The 20,447-nt window shown below is 43.1% G+C and overlaps 1 protein-coding gene across 1 annotated transcript in view; it reads left to right on the top strand.

Annotated features, from left to right (window-relative positions):
- LOC108919710 (DNA-dependent protein kinase catalytic subunit-like) overlaps positions 1–20,447 on the top strand; it is a 54,902-nt gene that overhangs the window by 16,704 nt on the left and 17,751 nt on the right. Inside the window, 34 exon segments of the mRNA XM_029251158.1 lie at positions 105–204; positions 311–444; positions 1,190–1,438; positions 1,532–1,758; positions 2,139–2,347; positions 2,514–2,646; positions 2,810–2,965; positions 3,953–4,156; positions 4,285–4,473; positions 4,575–4,679; positions 4,793–4,960; positions 5,079–5,206; positions 5,371–5,578; positions 7,552–7,727; positions 8,005–8,173; positions 8,341–8,406; positions 9,445–9,508; positions 9,602–9,747; positions 9,861–9,998; positions 10,717–10,836; positions 11,205–11,348; positions 11,495–11,646; positions 11,828–11,959; positions 12,087–12,198; positions 12,643–12,770; positions 12,939–13,088; positions 13,171–13,344; positions 13,433–13,531; positions 14,247–14,457; positions 16,112–16,301; positions 16,562–16,777; positions 17,267–17,382; positions 18,905–19,036; positions 19,429–19,608. Coding sequence (XP_029106991.1) covers positions 105–204; positions 311–444; positions 1,190–1,438; positions 1,532–1,758; positions 2,139–2,347; positions 2,514–2,646; positions 2,810–2,965; positions 3,953–4,156; positions 4,285–4,473; positions 4,575–4,679; positions 4,793–4,960; positions 5,079–5,206; positions 5,371–5,578; positions 7,552–7,727; positions 8,005–8,173; positions 8,341–8,406; positions 9,445–9,508; positions 9,602–9,747; positions 9,861–9,998; positions 10,717–10,836; positions 11,205–11,348; positions 11,495–11,646; positions 11,828–11,959; positions 12,087–12,198; positions 12,643–12,770; positions 12,939–13,088; positions 13,171–13,344; positions 13,433–13,531; positions 14,247–14,457; positions 16,112–16,301; positions 16,562–16,777; positions 17,267–17,382; positions 18,905–19,036; positions 19,429–19,608 — 5,225 coding nt within the window.

Here is a 20,447-nt window from a genome sequence, read left to right as displayed (position 1 = left end):
CTACTGCTGTAGGTTGTGTGTTAAATTTTTTTAAATGTTCTACTGTTTTTTTTTTTTTTTTTTTTTATATAAAAGTTGGTTGTGCTGTATCCTCCACATTTCAGGAACTTTGCAGCAATGTGGTGATGCCATTGACCACTTGAAGAAGATCATCAAACACATGGCGGCAACCCTCAGTCAGCCCCTCAGAAGACGCATTCCAAGGTTGATATTAATGTGAAACAAATTTTTTTTTTTTTTTTTTTAATGTACTTGAGGGTATGCACCTGTTTGTGTAAGTGATAAAAGGTTGTTTTTCTACTTCCCTCAGGGGTTTCTCTCCAGAGCAACACCTGTCCCTGTTGGACGTTGTCATGTGGCTACTGATCCAATGTGGACGCCCTCAGACTGAATGCAGACACAAATGCATGGAGTTGTTTTATGAATTTGTGCCCTTATTACCAGGTGACTAATTTCACTGTTTACAGCAGAGCACAGGAGAATTGTTTTGATTACTGTTTGTTTTCCATTTTTTTTGTTTGCTTGCTTATTGAGTGACGTTCTTCTCTTTCATCTAAAGTCTTTTTTAAGCCTAACTCTAAATACAAATTAAGTAACTATGTAATTTGAAAAAATAACTCAACCCTTTACCCACTTTACTAAGCAGCAGAATTTCAAAAAGGGAAACTGGGACAGTAAATACTAGTTTAACTGCTTAAGATGAACTGAGTGTTCAGTATTATTTAAATGGTAATAGTAAAGGCTTCTGGCTGCACGAAAACATGAGAAATCTGAACACAAGCATTCCCAAAACTCACATTTTTGTAAGTCCACATGCCTGTTTTTTAATACTAGTTGGTATATTTAAAAAAAATGAGAATATCCCCATTTTATTTAATGTTAAAATGTACCAAGTACCATGAGTTGGTGGTATTTTCCCCTACATTAAAGTAGATTAGTGTATTTTTCTCATACCTCTGCACTGTTTTCATGTCTAGCACTGCTTCAAATGGATATGATGCCAAATAAGTGGAAAGGCTGGATGTTGCCGAACGTCCAAACTGTCGCAGTCTATTAACTGGATGTCTTTTGTCGCTCAGCCAGTGAAGATGTGACTGGCATCTGCTTATCACAGCATTTCGAGGATACAAAGGGTGACTGTCTTGCATTGTGCGGAAGGTGACTCTGCTGTCATTGTTCCTTGTCCCAGGTAACCGAAACCCAGCTCTTTGGCTTGCGGATCTGCTCTTGGAGAAGGGTGTCGGCTTCCTGATCAGCTGCTTCGAGGGCGGCGGCCATGCCAAGGGCTCCTCGGGACTCCTCTCTTGCAGCACCCTCCATGTGCGAGGGCCCTTCAGCCTGCGGGCCACCCTGCAGTGGATGGACATGCTGCTCGCTGCTCTGGACTGCTATAGTACCTTCATCGGGCTGCACTTTCTTAAGCCTCATATGATTCTGGGTGAGCACTGCTTAGCCACGTGGAACTGCTTTGTGAAATGTTGAGAGAGGGACTTCATTTGGAACCTGTTTCTTCCTGCTTGTCCTCCTTCAGACTCCAAAGAAAGGTCAGTCTTCCTGAAAGCTCTTCAGTTCTTCATAACAGAACTGGCCTCGTTGGACATTGCTGCCGTGGAGCGCAATTTGCTTCGTGGGCAGATCATTTCCACATTCAGTCCCAAAGAAAGGGAAGATTACAACTATCTCAAGGGCACCATCGTGGTGCGTCTCATCGAGTTTGTCACCATTGTGCTGGAGAAGTGCCATCAGGACTTGTGGAAGGTATCAGAGTGTTTGAACATGAAGCCATTCCAGCTAACTTTGTAAAGCGGTAGCATGGTACACTACCATTGTTTACGTTTACCGTAGTTAAATGTTCCATTTACAACGGAAATGAGATCAGTGAAAGTCCTAATGAGAAAATGGGAATAAAGATGTAGTTCAGGCAGTGAGATATGTGTATAATGCATAATATACACACAATTATTAGCAATTTCGTATGTAAAATGGTTAAACGCATGCATTGTTAAATTGTTTCCGGAGTTGGTCAGTTGAAGTGGATTCTGCTCTGACTTTGTGTGTATAAGTATGACCCCCTCTTCCTGCTGCTCAAAATAACCATGAAACATGTTTTTTTTTCCTTTTCTTTTCTTTAAAAAAAGCTCCTTGAAAAGGACATCTTCAGTGACTCTTTCATTGACCTTGTGACCATGGTGGTTTGTGAGCCGGTGACCATTGGGTTCAACGTGGCCGACGTGGAGGTGATGACCAACCTGCCAGACGTTTGTGTCCGGCTCATGAAGGCCCTGGTGATGTCGCCATACAAACACCGCTTTGAATGCAGCATCAGGAAGAAGATTTCTCCCCAAAGGTTGCTCAGATGTTTAGAATTTTACCCAGTTTACCTCATCTGACCCATGTTTACTGCCATCTTTCTGAATGTGTAGACTACTGTAAAAATTTGCAGTGAACACCTGACATCCTTCCCTGCTTAGTTTCATATTTTCTCAGCTTTCTTCTGTGTGTGGCTTCCTCAGTGTCGAGCGGCTATGTGCTGTTGACCTCTTTGACCCAGAGGTGAGCGGAAGTCATACTGAACTGGACCAGCTGCTCTCTGCCTGTAAGCAGTTGTGTAAAGCAGGACTCCTTGTTTCTACTTTCAACAGCCAGGTACCCTGCTCTTTTCAGTGTCTCCTTTTTGTTGAAGTAAAGATACAGGGTGGTGTGATCAATAATCATGGTCACTAATGGTGGCTGCACTAGTGACCATGGTGGATTTATTATTACTTTAGTGCAGTAATTACTGCACTTTTTGTGACCCTTGTAAAAACAGGCTGACTTGGACACATCCCTGGGACGCAAGCTTCTCTTGGCTGTCTATAAGGGTGTTGCCCCTAGAGAAGGCAGTGTGTGCCTGCCCTCCATGGACATGCGCAGTCTCAAGCTGGCAGATGGACTCCTCCAGCTGGCCTTGTCTACAGGAGGACAGGTGAGACCCTCCCAGTATGTATGGTAGGATGGGTCCTTCTCAGAGTTATGGATTTTTGAACAATATTTTTTTTTTTTTTTTTTTTCTGTATTTGTATCTCCTCGTGAGTTTCTTTTTTAAAAGGCCAATCTTTAACTGAGCAAACACAATCTGTGTTTAACCTCCAGGCCAATAGATGGCAGTATAGAACACCCAAAAACAACAGAAATGTGGCTCTACCATAGTACTGCTTACTTCCTCAGTGTTTACTGTCTGGAGTTCCTGAGGTTTTTTTTTTTTTTTTTTTTTTTTTTTTTTTTTTTTTTTTTTTTTTAAACAAACCACACACATGACAAGATCGTTAACTCAGAACAATCAACTTGGCCAGGGGGAATAGAGGAAAAAAAAAAAAAACAATCCAATAACGGGACATTACATCAAGACCTTCAAAATATTACAATAATAAAGTCTTAACGCCCTTCTTATCACACTCCTTGAGTTCCTGAGTATGGGTGTTATGTTACAAGTTGGCAGACATTGCACGTTTTTATGTGATGAATCAGCCTGGCAGTAAATGTAACACCAGGAAAAACCATTTTTTTCCTCCAGGAATTTGAGTTTGAATTTAAATTGAAACAAATAAAAAGAATAAATGCTTCTGTACTATGTTTCAATTTATTCTGTGTTTGAACAGGTTTTTACACAACCTGCCTGAATAAATAGGAAGAAACACTATAATTGAGTTTATGTAGAAATTGTTTCTGCACATTTTTTTTTCCTGAAATACCTTGCTTAATGAGTTCTTTGTGCATTAATTAGGTAGGTCCCCATATGTCTTGATTTTCATTCTGAAATACTAAAAGGTTTAGATGTTAATCTATATTAAAAATGTTGCACCATATATCTCTTGGTTTCCACGTTATGTGTATGATTAAGATTTGCGAGTAAGTTTTGGGGACTTGTAACAAAAAAGATGTTCCACCAGGTAACTGTTTCTGTGTTCTACAGACTGAGCTAATGATGGAGCTATTGCTAAAGAACATGAAGATGCCCGAGCTGCAACTGGGCACCTCGAACCAGAGCTGTACTACCTTCTCACATGGGGAGTTGTTCTACACTCTCTTTGAGACAACCATCAGCTCCGAACTGCTCAAAAATGCAGATTCCACAGTGCCCGTCCTCATGGCGTGCGCCATCAGTAATACCAGCATGGTGAGATGTCCTCTTAATTCCTGCCAGCATGGTGCTTGAAAGCTAGGCGAGATGTGGAAGCCACTCAGTATTACCACCAGTTTGTTACTGAAGCTAATGTGCGACTTCATCATGGTGCTCTGGGGCAGGTGAGCTCCTTGCTCAACGCGATGCTGGATCACTGTTTCCGTGAGCGAATTCTGCGCAAGAGCCAGGGCAGCAAGTTGGTGGAGAAGCTTCTGGGGCATTGGAGCTCCCTGAATCCGTGGTGGGCCCAAGACACGGCTTGCACGGAGAGCAAGATGGCGACGCTGACCCTGCTGTCCAAAGTGCTTCAGGTAGCAGCACACAGGCTCTTTGAAAGCACACGTTGGCTCTTGGTTCTGCAGTTTCTGTGGCCAAAGACAGTTACGTTCTCAATATGGGCTTCTCCCCACAGATTGATGCTTCGGTCTGTTTCCACACTGGACACAAAGCATTTGAGGAGGTATTCAGCACTTACACGTCCATTCTTATGGACACTGTGCTGCCACTCAGTGTCAAGGTGAGCGTTTCAATATTTCCCTATGCCCTTTCCCTTGACCATAAAGGTCAAGTCTCATGAGCTTTGGTTAGTGGACATAAATTCACTCTTGCGCAATGCTCCTGTGTCCTTAGAGTCACGCTCTGACAATGCTGCCGTTCTTCACCACCCTTGCGGAGGCACCGCTAGCAAAGCTACAGGGTGCCTTGGAGCTGCTGGTTGCGTCCCATTTCCCCATGCAGTCGCATGAGTTCACCAAGGGCTCCCTGGACTGCAACAACTACCTTGATTGTGTTAAGAAGGTCCATAACCTGTGTAACTGCTTGTTTGCCAATCAGCTTTAGTTTTCACATGAAATATTTTGTTGCATAGTATTTATAAGCCTTATTTCCAGTGTCATTTGCATTCTGCTGTGTTCAGTTTTTGGACGCCCTGGAGCTTTCCCAGAGTCCGATGCTGCTAGTCCTGATGGCTGAAGTTCTTTGCCGTGACCAGAAGCACATCATGGAGGAACAGTTTCAGATGTGTTTCAAAAGGATTGCCAGCAGGTGAGGTTGAGAGAGCTCAGATGGTCTCATGTCACAGTTGGGATGGAGAGGAGTCGACTTTTCCCAGTTCACATTTTTAGTGGTAAAAAGCCCTAATGATGAGTCTTCCTCTTAGTGTTGTCCTGACTGTCTGGTGTTTGTGTGTCCCATTCTCTGGCACTCAGACCACATTGCGATAGGCAGGTGCAGCTGCTCACTTCCGTGTTCCAGGGGCTTCAGGTGGGGGAGCAGCGTTTCTCTGCCGTAAACCAGGCCACTCTGGAGCGCGTTCTACTGCCGCTCCTGCTGCACTGCAGCCCCGACGCCCTGCGGTGCTTCTTTGCAGCCACCGTCACTGACATCGTGGCCGCCTTGCAAAGTCGCTTCACCAAGGTACCCGGCGCACAGAGGCTTCCTCTCGTGATTAATTCCGATACACTGACTGCGTGTTGGGTCAGAATGAATCATATGGTTGGAGAGACATCACTTGTCTCTCTCTGTGTTTTAATGTGGATAAATGTAATGTTGCTGCTACATGCAATAATACACAGGGAAAGATGTTCAACCCCTCGTGCCAAAATCAAGGGGGGCTGGACACAAACCAACCATGCCACCAGTATTCCATCCCTCCCAAAACCCCACATACCCCTCACCCCCCCCCACCAAACAGTTCCCTCCACTTAAAAAAAAAAATCACCATCCTCTTTGCTGGGAGCCACCGCGAGCACTTCGTTGGGGTTGTCAAGTGGGCACCTTCCTTCATTGATGTTTCATTGAATTGAGCCCACGACACCTCCAGAAGGCTCAACGGTGAGATCTGGCTTCCCAGACCCACCCCCCTTCATGCCCACAGTGCCATCCCAGCGACTCCACCCACCAAAAGACCTCCCACCCCAGCCATACATCGACCACCAACAAACCAACCAACACACCACATCAGCATATGGAGGTGACAACAAAACTCAAACCATTGATGTTCACATAGGCAAGTACTCCCCCACTCAAGTGTGCTTCCCCCAAACACCCTGATGCCTCCTCATCCACAACCACTGACTGGATCTTTCTGCTACCTCTGACAAGCTTTTAATCGCTGCTCTTAATGACTGACCCCTGAAACCAAACTCCAACAGTAGCGACGTGGTTGATTTGCAACAAACCCTGTAGTACCGATCTCCACCGGTCTAATAACGCACTGCCAGCCTCGCTCCCTCACCTCACCAGCCAACTCAGTGTACTTCAGTTTCTTCCTCTCAAAGGCATCTTCCAATGAGTTTTCGAAGGGTATTGTTAATTCAATGAAGTACACTATCCGTGCGCCCTTGGAGTACAGCACAATATCGGGTCTTAATGCCGTGACCGCAATGCACTGTGGCATCTGCAGCTGTTTTCCCACGTCCGCTACCAACTTCCAGTGTCGCACTTCACACCACTTAAAACTCGTACTGCTGCGTCCACGCGCATGGCATGCAACGCTCTCCTCCTCCCGCACAAAAGAAATTACCTTATTTCTCCTGCAGCGCGGGAGTGAATTGACTTCAACCCACTTGTTCTCCAACAAGCATGCCAAGGATTTTAGCACTTCATTATGCCTCCAAGTATATCTTCCCTGAGATAAACTAACCTTACATGCGGACAAAATATGCCTCAAAGAGGCTATACCACCACACAAGCTGCAAGTCGGCTCCGTACCTACCCAGCGATTAAGATTCTGTGGAGTAGGGAGAACATTGTAGGTGGCTCCGATGATGATGCTATTATAAATGTGACTCGAAAGATTTAAAAAAAACCCAGAATACAAAAATGCTTGTAGCTTTCCGCATCACCTTTAATTGAACATTGTGGTGATAGGACCCTTCCCGCGATCCCTTTCCATGCCGTGCAGAGTGTATTAGGTATGTTATGTTAATGGTGATGAGGTACTGGGGCCGGTTACCTTGTATGTGTATCTGCCGTATTTAGTTGCTCACCACCAGTATGTTCCTGTTACACCTCAGGTGCTCTGTAGGGTTGTGTGTATTTTGCACAACAAACTAGTGGTTTGTTCCTGTGAAACACAAATAAAAGAGCAAACAAGTACAAACCTTAGCACCCTGAGTCATCTACTTTCATGTGTACCGTATCTGCATATTTTAACTACAGTTCTGTCTGTGTGCACCTTATGGGGAGTTGTAAAGACATTACTTGAAAATCCAACATATTTACTTTTGAACGTGGTGGGGTCTTTGTCAAGAGCCGAATATGCCGTTGAATAGGAGTGTTGCTTGCTCACGCTCGGCTCATAAGTGATCGGTGACACCGCTATAAACTGGTTCCATCAGCCATATTAAGTACAGCAGCACTTGGATCTATAATTGGCTGTTTTTCAGTCCAACGAGACACTGTTCGAGAGCCAGGTGATGAAGAAGGACGGCTGTTACAAGGTGATGGAGGTCCTCTACTCGCGCCTCCCCAAAGATGAGGTTTATTCCAAGGCGTCGAAAATCAACGAGGCCTTCAGTGGAGGTCGTTCCGAGGGCAACGAGTTATCAAAGACCATGCTCAAGTATGTAATGTGTGCTGGTTGAGGAAGGAAAGAGCTGTTCCTTTGGTATTTTCATCTTGAAAAATCTCAGGCTTACCCAATATTTTGAAGTCTGTAACCTTCATTTTGAAGGTATCAGTTGTATGGAACAGAGTTTTATTCGTTGTTTCTGTTAAAAATGTACTTTGCTTGTGACAGCAAACCAGAATCAGCATAAAATGATTCTGATGACATGTTTATGGCTATGTGTGGTTGTTTTATTAACAGTAGATCATAATAGATTGACTCCTTTGTGAAGGTGCTGCTTTGAGGCCTTCACAGAAAACATGGTGGGTGAGACGCAGCTCCTGGAGAAAAGGAGGAGGCTCCACTGTGCTGCATACAACTGCGCCATCGCTGTTGTCGCTTGCTGCTTCAACGAGACCAAGTTCTACCAGGGCTTCCTGTTCACGGAGAAGCCCGACAAGGTGAGAGCTGCACTGCCCTTTCACGTTAGCACATCTCCTGAGCAAACTGCGGGCAGCATGGACAGAACAGTGACAGCCTGGGATAATGAGAGGAGGCCCCTTGTCTCATTCACAGCTGACATTTTGCCTCCATCAGTATCAGTAAATTGTCTTCTCCCTTTTTCCAGAATCAGTTAATTTTTGAGAACATTGTTGACACTCAGCGAACATACAGATTTCCAGTGGAAGTTGAGGTAAAGTTCTTTTCTTTTAACTTGTTCCTTTTTGTTTTGGTGTCATTTACAGTTCCTCTACTCCAAACACTAAATACAGCTAATATTCAGTTCAGCTCAATTTATTTTTTATAGAACACAGGCAAAAGGGCAAAGAAACAAAAAATAACTTGATTACAGACTAGTGTAACATATTATCCATGCAGTTATTAAAGCTGTAAGTATGGCTTCAGGCCACGGAGAAAATGAACGAAAAACTCTCAACTGAAAAGCAAAGCAGAAAAAAACTGTGGAGGTCTAGCTGCTAGTGGCTTCCCTGCCTCCCAGCATTGTAGATCAAATAAGACTTCTAAGACAACTAATAATAATATTGTTGCTGTACGGTAGCTTGATTTCCCAGTTCATCAAGGTGCGTCTTGTCCATCATGGCAGTTGGTCTTCATCTTCAGTCAGCATGGGATGCTTCTGTAACGGCCGGCCGGCAAGCTTCCTCAGCTCTTATTGTAGGGAAACAATGCTGAACAAGAAAAAATTTAGTAACTTACACCTTAAAGAAATTAGACGGTTTAATACAAAGGTGGGGAAAAACATAAACACAGCTAAGTGGAATTCAGTTCTGTGGTGATATGTCTCGGTAAACATAAGTCTTTAGTGTGGATTTGAAGACAGAAACAGGCAGGGCATTTTTGATAGTAACTGGCAAAGTATTCCACAGTTTAGGTGCTCTGTAGCTAAAGGCACGACCTCCTACTGAGGTCTTATTGATCACAGGTACTTTAAGGTAACCTGCATCCAATGAACAGAGATCGTCCTGAGATAAAAGAATCAATAATTTCACAAAGATAAACTGGACTAATGCCATGTACTGCCTTATAGGTCAAAAATAGGATTTTATAATAGACTCAGTGTGACCGGGAGCCAATGCAGTGATTTCCGTACTGGTGTTGTATGGTCAAGCTTCCTAGTTCTAGTAACAATTCTCACAGCAGTGAAAAATACTGCAAGTACATACTGTATTGAAGAGTTTTGAAAAATAAGACATTTACTCTTTTCCTCAAGGTTCCTCTAGAAAAGAAGAAGAAATATGTAACCATCCGGAAGGAAATGACAGGCGAACATGGAGGTATGATTGAGTGCTGGAGATGTGTGTACTCATTTTTGCATGCACACATGCACTCACACTCATTGGTTATTACCTTTCTAACTATCCTTTCAGAAGGACCTCAGTACCTGTCCTCACAGTCCTGCATGGACAGCAGTCTCAGTGAGGAAATGAGCCAATTCGACTTCTCGACTGGCGTCCAGAGTTTCTCCAGCAGCTTCCGAGCTGCAGTGAACCACACATCAGCCAACAGGAGCCTGGTACACATGGATTCTCTCACACGGATTCCACAAGTAGGATTTGTCAGCCTTGGTGACGTGTTTTTGTATGAAAGAGCTCTGATACAATGGGCCTTTTTTGTGCTGAGCATTAGGAGCAGGCAAAGATGGTCTCCCATGATGAAACGGTGGAACTGGAGATGGATGAGCTGAACCAACATGAATGTATGACAAGCATGACAATGCTGCTGAAGCACATGCAGAGGAATAACATCACACCCAAAGTGGAGCAGGTGTGGAATATGCTGTGTACAATCATTAAGCTTACTGTATACAAATATAGGTAGCAGTATTTTATAATATATATTAATACCAATTCTATGTTGTGTATAATCATTAACCTTACTATGTAGAGTAGTAATGTAATAATGTTGGTATATGTCATAACAATTTATTAATTGTAATAATATGCTATGTGTACTTTGTTGCACACTGGCCATAATGATGCTCTATAAAAATGCATTGAAACTTACATTGCATATCTTTAAACGTTGTGCACCCACCCAATTTTTAACCAGTACACTGAAAACAGGAAAAAAAAAAAAGGAAATGGTCAATCTCTCATTTCATTACTTTTAATGGCAACTGTGAAGAGATAGTTAGAGGAAACACTTGAAGCTGGTTAGTCTTACGATTGTGAAACTAAGTATTGATTCTTGGGTGCCAGTAATTTTGTTAGTTTTTTTCTCTACAGTGAAAATGTTAAGCTTTAAAATGTTTTTTCCATTAATCTCATTTTTTGTCAGTGAAAGTAACAAAATGAGAAGGGAAAACATTTCTTTTTTCGTGTTATATGTTAAGAAATTATAAGACATTGACAATTGCTTGGGTGCAAATAAATTTGACCACAAATATGTGTAATTCCCTGCTCAGAGCAAACAGTTACTGAAATTGGATGTGTGCGTGCATCTTGTCATCCAGATTCGTTCATAACGCAGTCCCTTCTTGCAGGGCTCTTTTCCTAGTGATCTGCCTCCTTGGATGAAGTTTCTGCACAGCAAGCTTTCAAATCCATCGACACAGCTCAACATCCGGCTCTTCATTGCAAAGCTCATCATTAATGCAGAAGAGGTAAATGCCCTCATACACAAAATTTCTTTTGGCGTTTGGATGATGAGGCCACCATCAGCTCGGAATTGTTTGGGTGGGGCGCAATCTTGGTTTTTTTTTTTTTTTTTTTTTTTTTGCCCCCCCCCCCAATTTTGTCTGTGCCAACATTTTGATGATTTTCATTGTTTTTATTTTTAATTACATGATGTGGCCAGCTTTGTTTGTGTTTAAATGTTCTTGGAGCTGTATGTCACTTTGGAGAAAAGTGTTTGCTGATGGAATAAATGTAAAAATAGTGGCCTGAAAAAAGTCTTCACAACATGCTAAGGGTGCTGATAGCGGGGGTTCCATGCCAGTTTGACATTAATTTGAAGAGCTCTGTTTTGCAGGTGTTTCGGCCATATGCCAAATTCTGGCTGGGCCCCCTCTTACAGCTCATTGTGTGTGGAAACAATGGCGGAGAGGGGATCCACTACATGGTCGTGGACGTCGTCGTTACAGTTCTCTCGTGGACAGGCCTGGCCGCACCCAAGGTTTTCTTTACCTCGCCATGTGTAAAACGTTTTCTTTCTTCAAAGTGTTTAGACAATGTACAACTGTATATCAGCTCTTACGATTTTTCTTTTTCATGTCTCGCACAATAATGCAGATGCCAATGTTTGCATGTCTCCTGCTTCAGGGGAACACCAAGGATGAAGTTTTGGCCAATCGACTTCTTGAGTTCCTCATGAAGAACTGTTTTCATCAAAGACGAGCAGTTTTCAGACACAATCTGGAGATCATCAAGACCGTGGTGGAGTGCTGGAAAGACTGTTTGGTGGTTCCCTACAGGTCAAACAGACAAGTGTTATTGTTGTACACCTTGCCTCAAATTGGACTCTTTTAACATCTGAATAAAGCAAAGCTCAACAAATGTAACATCTGTAAAATTCTATATTCAATAGGTTTAACATGTGAATAATTGAAACCTTACTTCAAAATCAAAAGGCCATTTTTTCCTGTGTTTGCATAGTCTGATGTATGAGCAATTTGCGGGAACAGACCTCAACAGCAAAGACAACTCAGTGGGGCTGCAGTTGCTTGGCATCATCTTGGCTAATAACCTCCCTCCTTATGATGCCATGTGTGAGATAGAGCAGGAGAGGTAAAGACAGGTTCATTTCTACATACAAATTATTATTATTATTATTGTTGTTTTTATAGTTACAACTAGTAATGTTGTGCTTGTTTGCTTTGCATTAAGTGAATGTTTTCATTTCATTCAATTTTAGGTACATAAGGTCCTTAGTCAACAACCTTTCTTTCATAAGATTCAAGGAGATCTACTCTACAGCTGCAGAGATCATTGGCTGCATGATGCAGTATGCAGCTGAAAAGAATAAAGTATGTCTCCATTTAAAAAAAAAAAAAAAAAAAAAAAAATCATGGCTATTTTTGTCATATAAAGGATCATTTAAATAATCTGTCCTATAGCTGAGTAAAAGTTGTTCTCAGGAGTGTCTTGTTTTTGACCAACGTCATTCTTTTGTCCAAAATAAAGAAATGTCTTCATCTGCTGGCATTTTGACAGGCAGTATCTTAACTTGCTTCTACAGTCCCTGTGTTGAAACTGGTGGTATTTAAGGACCATGACACAACTATAAAGTAATTGTATAAAATCTAACCGAGGTGAAACATCTCAAAGCCATAAGAACTAATCCTGAAAGAGTCAAATTTTAGGTTCTCAGGTATTGGCCACTATACATCTAGTGATCAAAAATATCTTCATGAGTCTCCCCCACCTTCTTGGTGGGTTTCTTACCAATACTGTAATCATTTGTTTTGAAGGAGTTCATTGGGCCCTTGGTTGATCTTACTGCTAGTAAGCTAATGGATCTCAAGAAGAATGACAAGGATGACCGATTTATATCTTGCTTGAGTAAAATCTGCAGACACTACCCTCTTTTCATGGATCGGTAAGATTTCATGGTTTGATCTTAAATACTTTTCTGAAGAAGGATGTCTTCTAGTCCTTACCCGTAGGAATGCTCTAAGTGCTGTGTGCATAGTCTTTACTCAGAAGAACCATCCAGAAATGCTGGTTACCATGCTTTTTATGTAACCTCTGAGCTGCTCCTTGGCAGGTTTGTGCACCACGTGTTCTTCCTGTTGCCAAAGATGCATGGAGTGTTAAAGATCCACTGTCTGGAGTGTGTATTTAGCCGGGCCACCGAGATCCCACACGTTTACCTGGAGCTAAAAAGAAAGGACTTCCTCCAAATGATGGGACACAGGTTAGTCCTACAGCTAGCTTGATGTACATCAGCTGTCATTCTAGTTTTGTTCTTTAAGTTGTTCACTTCCACCTTCTTACAGGGATGAGGCAAGACAAAGAGTCTGTTTGGACATTGTCCACAAGATCCTGTCAGTCCTGAAACCAGAAGAGCTGCGTGAGATGTTGGGTTCAATAACTTCCTTCATCACACATCCATCCCCTGTGTGCAGAGAGAGAATGTATGACATTCTCATGTGGATCTATGACAACTACAGGTGATCTTGTACCTTTGCTTCAAATCTTTCATATCTGTCCTGAACCACACTATCGTTATTAATGGAATGTGTTTCATGCATGTTTAAGTGACAAAGAGAGCCAGTTGGACTGCACCTCCCTAGAAGTGTTCAACGCATCGAAGGAAACTCTTGTACAGGGCCTTGTGGATGAAAGCCCAGGTCTCCAGTAAGTGCAAAAGTGTTGATTTATGTCTGTCATTTTTGTGCTCAATTTATTCATAAAATACTGCAGCTTTGCAACCTACTACTTATTTATTTTCACCACAAATTCACAATCAATAAAAGGTGGATAATAGTCATCCCTTGGTTCCATTTACATTTATTCATTTAGCAGATGCTTTTCTCCAAAGCAACGTACATCTCAGAGAAAATACAATTTGTTCATTACATTAGGAGAAAGAGACGTAGTTGCAGACATGTGATTAAGTAAACCTAGTTTTTCTTTCCATCTTATGCACCGATGTTCATTGCACGAGTAGCTGCGTAAAACTCAGGACGAGTAATCCTGATCACCTTCCTACATTTTTTTTTAAAGGTACACAAACATTTACATACAGTATGGGAGTAGCAGCTATATAAATGCTTCTCTGGGTATAATCATAGAGTCAAGGTGCGTGAACATTTGCACCATACATGAGCTTGAGTGATCGTGGGCAAAGTGAATCTGGAAAAGTTGAGTTTTCAGATCCTTCTTCAATATAGACAGAGTTTCAGCAGTTCTGGTTAATTGCCACATTAGGTTTAGTAACATTGGGTACATCTGCAACAAGCTGAAGGTGCATTAAAAATGCATTTGTTTTCCTGCCCTTATATGTCAGTAGGTTTTTGTTTGCTCTTTAGTGAATACCTGTGGTTTTGTTTGACTGTTCTCTGTTTTACAGGCTGTATGTGAGGAACTTTTGGAGCCGCGAAAGCTGTCTGCCAACGGCAACTGCGGACCGTTTGCTCATGGTGTTACGCTCCCTGTACTCCAGTAAAATCGAAGAGCACTTCCTCAGCTTGGCTACCGGCCTGCTTCTGGAGATGACCAGTCGCAGTCCTGATTACACTCGTCCAATGTTCGAGTATCCGCTTTCTGAATGCAAGTTCCAGGTCAGCAGTGGCCAGTTGTAACAAGCTTTTTGAGTTTTGGTGAACTGGCCCTAAAATGTGGCCAAAAACAGCCACTTTTACTGCAGATCATGAGTAACACTTCCTAACTGTCAGTTGAAGTCTTCGGGAGATGTCGTTGGTTGTTGTCAGCTGTCAGTCATTTCTAGGGAAATGGCAAAGCATGAGCATTATCAACACCTGTCCGCTGTTCATATTGTTGCACTTTAAGGACCGTTGGCTTTCAGCCACAGCTTTTCCCAAAAAGAGCCTGGGAGAATTTGTTACAGCTCAGTTTATTGAGAAACTCCATATCCTCATATTGAGTCTCCATTAAACATAAGATACTTCATTGTCACTGTGTGCAATACAATGAAATTCTGTGTGGCAACTCTCATGAACAGCAGCAGAAAGAACACTTGAGACAAACAAATAAGTAAATGAGTTAAATAAGAATTAGATTCAACTTTGCTGTTCTCAGTTCTTAGCGTTTGACGGTGGATGTGGGGGAGTAGTGGAGGCGACGTTGGGCAGTGAGGGTGTGATGGAGGCCACTGCTTTGGGAAAGAAGCTGTTCCTCAGTCTGTTGGTACGGGATTTTATTGTCCTGAACTGTATGACAGTTGACAGAGGCTCAAACGGGGAGCGACCGGGGTGTTTGGTGTCCTTGATATGAACGTTTCATGGTGTTAACACACTACACGTGTTGTATGTAGGGTACACAACATGTGCAAAAGTCAGTAATTATAATGTATGGCACTACATGACCGTGGGACGGTTGGTAGTGTAGCGTACAGCGATTAGGAGTTGTAATCTGAAAGGTTGTTAGTTCAAATCCTGCTTGCCCTGCTGCTGCAAGACACTCACCCTGAACTTTGGCTAGTTATTTGCCATCGAAGGACACAAGTCCAAATCCCACTCCTGCTGTACTACCCCTTGCAAGGCACTGACTCTGAACTGATACAGTAAAACTCTTAAGTGTCTTATTGTGAAAAACTGCCATTGTAAGTATGCTTTGACAAGGGTTTCTTCCACATAATACAACTGCTAATAGCAAGTGGACTTTGTTTTTTAAATTTCTTTTGTATTTATATCCTTGGTCCTTTTCATCTGTTTTCCTGGCACAGCAATTTAAATTTACTTCAAAGATACATCAGTATGTTTTCCCAATGAGTTAAAGTTGTATGTTGATGTTGTTAGCATTACAAGTGGTTCAGGGCATTTGAAAGCCTAATTTTTGCATAGTTCGGACCTAGAACTTTTTTGCTTTTGCTGGTTCTACTCGAATAGATGTTTGGATGAGCACTTCTGCTTGTGTTGTCGTCTGTTCAGGTCACTTTGTTTTTCGGAGAGCGCTCTTCTCATCGCAGTACGACACTGCTATAGAAATTAAGTTGTAGTGCAACCAAAGACAAATATGAACAGTGCTCTTCAGGGAGGCAAGGAAACAAACTCAAATCAGACTACAAAGAAGGAGAGAGAAGTACTTTGTACTCAGTACCTTTTACTTGAGTATTATTTTTGACTTTTCTGTCCCTGTGCTTCATGCAGAGAGGTGTACTTTGTTTCTGAACCTGTACCCCCCCCCCCCCAGATTAATCTGATCTGCTGGGCTCTGGTGCGTTTCCTCACCCTACTTACTGTTGTCCTACTCCAGGACTATGTCATTGACTCCAACTGGCGCCACCGCAGCGCAGTCCTCACACCCATGTTTGTGGAGACGCAGACCAGTCAAGGAAGTGCAAGCTTCCAGTCTCAGAGTGGACCTGCGTCCTCTGGTGGGCCTGCGGCCGGTCCTCTGAGAACGACACAAAGCTCGCTGGAGTTCACTCCGACGCAGACTGCAGGTACCACATGGCCACCTCTTATGGCTACTTGTGCAAATCGGTGTGAACTCGGAGTAAATGAAAGGGCGTTCTGTTTCCTGTTCCCTGGAAAAAGGAAACTGAAGATTGCGGCGTTCGGATTTAAAGGAATTTACTTGGTCCGTTCGCAATGTGAACATGTTGCTTTCTTTGAGTTTGTAGGATAATGACATAAATGTGTGAAATAGAGTAGCTTTAAAAAACACAGGGACAGGTAAATGGTTTGTTTTTTACATGATCAGTTTCAGGCAAGCGCTCGTCCTACAACTGGCTCACGGGCAGAAGCGTCGACACCCTGAGCGAGTACCCAGTGCAGTCCTTCTCCTCGGAGTCGTCGTCCTCTCTCGTGGCCTTCGGAAGGACTAACGGGCAGCAGTTGACGAGAAAGTCTGTGGGTGCCGAATTCGGCACGAAGCAGCTTGTCGCTGGTGACATTGGCAGGGAGAGCAAGGCGAGAGGTGTGTGTGTGTGTGTGTGTGTGTGTGTGTGTGTGTGTGTGTCTTTTTGTATGTCACTAATGACTGCTGCAACATCCCACATCTTGCTTTTGTCAGCATAGGTGTAATGCAACGCTACATAGTTACATGTATGTGTACTTATTTAGCAGGCGCTTTTCTCCAAAGCAACTTCCACTGAACTCTATGTAGTGTTATCAGCCCACACAACTTCCACACACTATTCACTGCACTGACTTATACTGCTAGATACACTACTTACAATGGGTCACTCTTCCATACATCAGTGAAACACATTCTCTCTGTCACTCACGCTATGGGGGAACCCGAACAGCATGTCTTTGGTGTTCATTGGAAGTCGCTTTGGAGAAAAGCATCTGCTAAATAAATAAATGTAAATGTAATGGAAACACATCTTACCTCCTCACCTGTTTATACACGAAGATCATGGTCCAGAAAAGAGGACTAACTTCAATCAAACCTTTGTTTTAGTCGCAAGTGAGCAGCAGGCAGACATCTTGAGGCTGAGGAGGAGGTTCCTGAAAGACCAGGAGAAAGTTAGCCTTCATTTTGCTAAGAAAGGGATCCAGGAGCAAAGACAAGAGAAGGTAAGAAGGTGACCCATCCGGGGGGGAAAAAAAGGAAAGTTTACTAGTGACGTGCAGGTTGTCCTTCCTGGACTGAACATGAGCATCTAGCTCCTTGATGGAGGAAGAGCTGAGCTGCTGCTGCTGAGGGACCTGACCTGAAGAGGGTAGGGAGGACCATTCCTCTCTACCTCTGGAGACAACCAGTATTTGCTATATGTTAGATGTTTTTTGTGTGTAAAATTTGTACCTGCCTATAATACTGTACGTGTTGACTAGAGTGTATATACACACACACACACACACACACACACACAGTACAGTAATGGTGAAGAAAAACAGAAACACAGGATAGCAAACGTAAGGAGGGACGTGAGGGGTTTTATTTGCTCTTAGTGCGAGGAAAAGGGGGGACAGGGAACAGGGAGCATGGGGCTTCATGCAGGTCAGGGAGGCAGGGAGCCTCGGGTTGGTCCGGACGCCGCCGGCATCATCTTCGGGTTCGTCTCTGTCTCTTGGGATTCGTTCTCCTCTTCCATCTCTTCCTTCTACTGCCAGTCGCCGGGGAAGAAATAGGAAAGGTTATCAGCCCCAGCTGTGGCTCCTTTGCCCCAGTCTCTGCCCCCTTCCTGGGCAGCCTCGGCATGCTACACCCTCGTAAGCCCATGGTGACTTGGGGTTAGAGCATCATTTGAGAACTCTTATTTTAAAATGTTTCATTTCACTTCCATTAACCAAAACAAACATACACTGTACGGAAAATAATTGTTAATCATCTCAATCACTGCCAGTTTTTAGCTTTGGAAAAATCTGACTTGTGTAGCTAAGCAAAATACTGAATGATTCTCTTTGCTTTTGTATTAAATTTTATATATATATATATATATATAGAGAGAGAGAGAGAGAGAGAGAGTAAACAGTACAAGAGTTATTACACAACGAAGAGCAATTTTAAGGTCTCAAATATGCTTATTCATAATTTTTTGTCCTCATGACTGGACATTACACCTTTCCTCAAAGAAACACAGAACTACAGATGATTCCAGATTTGGACACATTCTTGAAGCTCACTCATCACTCCCTGTAGAAGTAATACAAACATATCATCATATATATTTTCTAAAAGCTTAACTCCGATTCTGCTGTTCTTACTGCATTCCAGACATTGTGTCTTCAACACACATTTTGCCTTTAGCTTAGCTCTAGAATCACCAGTGTGAATGTTCAGGCGCTATGAATCCACGCTGCAAGACCGTGAACTGTCGATATTTTATTGACCTAGTTTTTCAAATGTTAAAAATGAATTCAGAAGGTATGTAGTAACATTACCTTTTTGTATTCATCACTAAATTTCATGTTTAAAGTCAAAAACAAATGTACGTTTATTTCTAGGAAGGCTTCTGCATCTTACTGTGCAATAGTAAGTTCATAATGTGTTAACAGTGCAGTAACTGGCCACTTACACATGAGATGTCCATGTTTGAGATTTCTTTCAGCCTCGTCCTGCAGTAGACACCTGTGCCTGGTGTTTTCTGATCTACAGGAACAAATAGCGGATTGGAGGCTCCAGAAAGAAGCCAAGGTGACCCTGTATCGCAGCTACCGCCTGGGAGAGTTACCCGATATCCAGATTGAACACAGAAGCATCATTGCCCCCCTGCAGGCCCTTGCTCAGGTTAGACCTTGGACAAGTTCCCTACTGTATGAAAGAAGTGTAGTGAGGGTGATGTTGGCCTGCAGCGTAATGGCAAATGGCGGTGTGTCCGTGTAGAGAGACACGGATGGCTGGTGCCAGTTTAAATACTGCACAACACTGTGTGCTGTATCACTCTGTTCGTACATTGGAGGAAAGAGACTTAAACATCATTTACACAACTGGGTCATTTTTACTAAAACAGCTTTAGGGTAAGTGCTTGCTCAAGGCTCCAGCAATAAGAGTTGGGATTCAAATCTTGGGGGAACATTCATGTCATGTATCCAGCCACCGTTTCTAATTTAATTCCCTTAAGTTTATGTTGCTTTAATGTCATTTAAGTGACTTGGGTCCTCCTGTTGACTCTCCTGCAGAGAGACCCAACCTTTGCCAAGCAGCTCTTCAGTTCCCTGTTTGCTGGGATAATGTTGGAAATTGAGAGCTCTAAATCGGCTGCAGAGAGAAAGAGTACCAATGAAGAGCTGCTGCAGGACATGAATAACTTACTGAGCAAGAGTGTTGTTTACTTCCCCCCCTTTGTGGCCTGTGTTCAGGTAAGAATTTCTTTGTACATGGACATTTAAATGAATGAAATAAGTTGATAAGAACAAAAAGGACTAATAAGCAGGGTATGTTCAAAACGGTCAATGATGTTCCAGCCTTCGGAGAGTTGGTTTCTCATAGATATAAATGGATGTGTGCATTGATCATTTGGAAAAGCCCATTTTTTCATAGTGTTGAAGAGGAGGAAGTCTCCGGAAACCACAGTATTTCCGGTTGGCTGTCCTACACAACTCCAGATTGCGACTGTGGTCTGGATGACATCGCACACTGACCCCACGTGTGAAACACACATGGCATACAGGATGTGTGTACTGATTCCAGCCCCATTCCCGTTTCCAGCCCCGACACGTCCTGTGTGACACTACCCAGTGCTCACAAGCACACTAAAGTCTCCTCCCACCGTACTGCTCATGACCTCCGTTTGCACAGTCTCTCCGCTCCTCCTCAGCATCCATGCTCAAGCCCATCCACAACATCTGAGCTGTGTTGAGCAACACGGGCAGCCTTCCCAGGGAAAAGGCATATTGCCTGGACTCACTGAAACTGTGCCGCTGTCGCAGCCCTCAGCAAGCTAAGACATCCAGCGATGCGGCAACAGAGCCGTAGACGAGCTGTACAGCAGCTCGGCGTTCACTGTGAGCAAAGCTCTCCAACGGATGTATATGTATATTTATATTTATTAATTTAGCAGACTCTTTTGTCTAAAGTGATGTACATCTCAGCAAAAGTACCATTTATGTATTGCATTAAGAGAAAGAGACACAGCTGAAGACATGTGACTCGAGCAAACCTAGTTTGTTGCCTACCACTTGCTGCACCGAGGTTCATC

The sequence above is a fragment of the Scleropages formosus genome, chromosome 1 (assembly GCF_900964775.1).
Source record: "Scleropages formosus chromosome 1, fSclFor1.1, whole genome shotgun sequence".
NCBI lineage: Eukaryota > Metazoa > Chordata > Actinopteri > Osteoglossiformes > Osteoglossidae > Scleropages > Scleropages formosus.
Note: the sequence above shows the minus strand (reverse complement) of the source record. Positions and strands in the feature narration are given on the sequence as shown.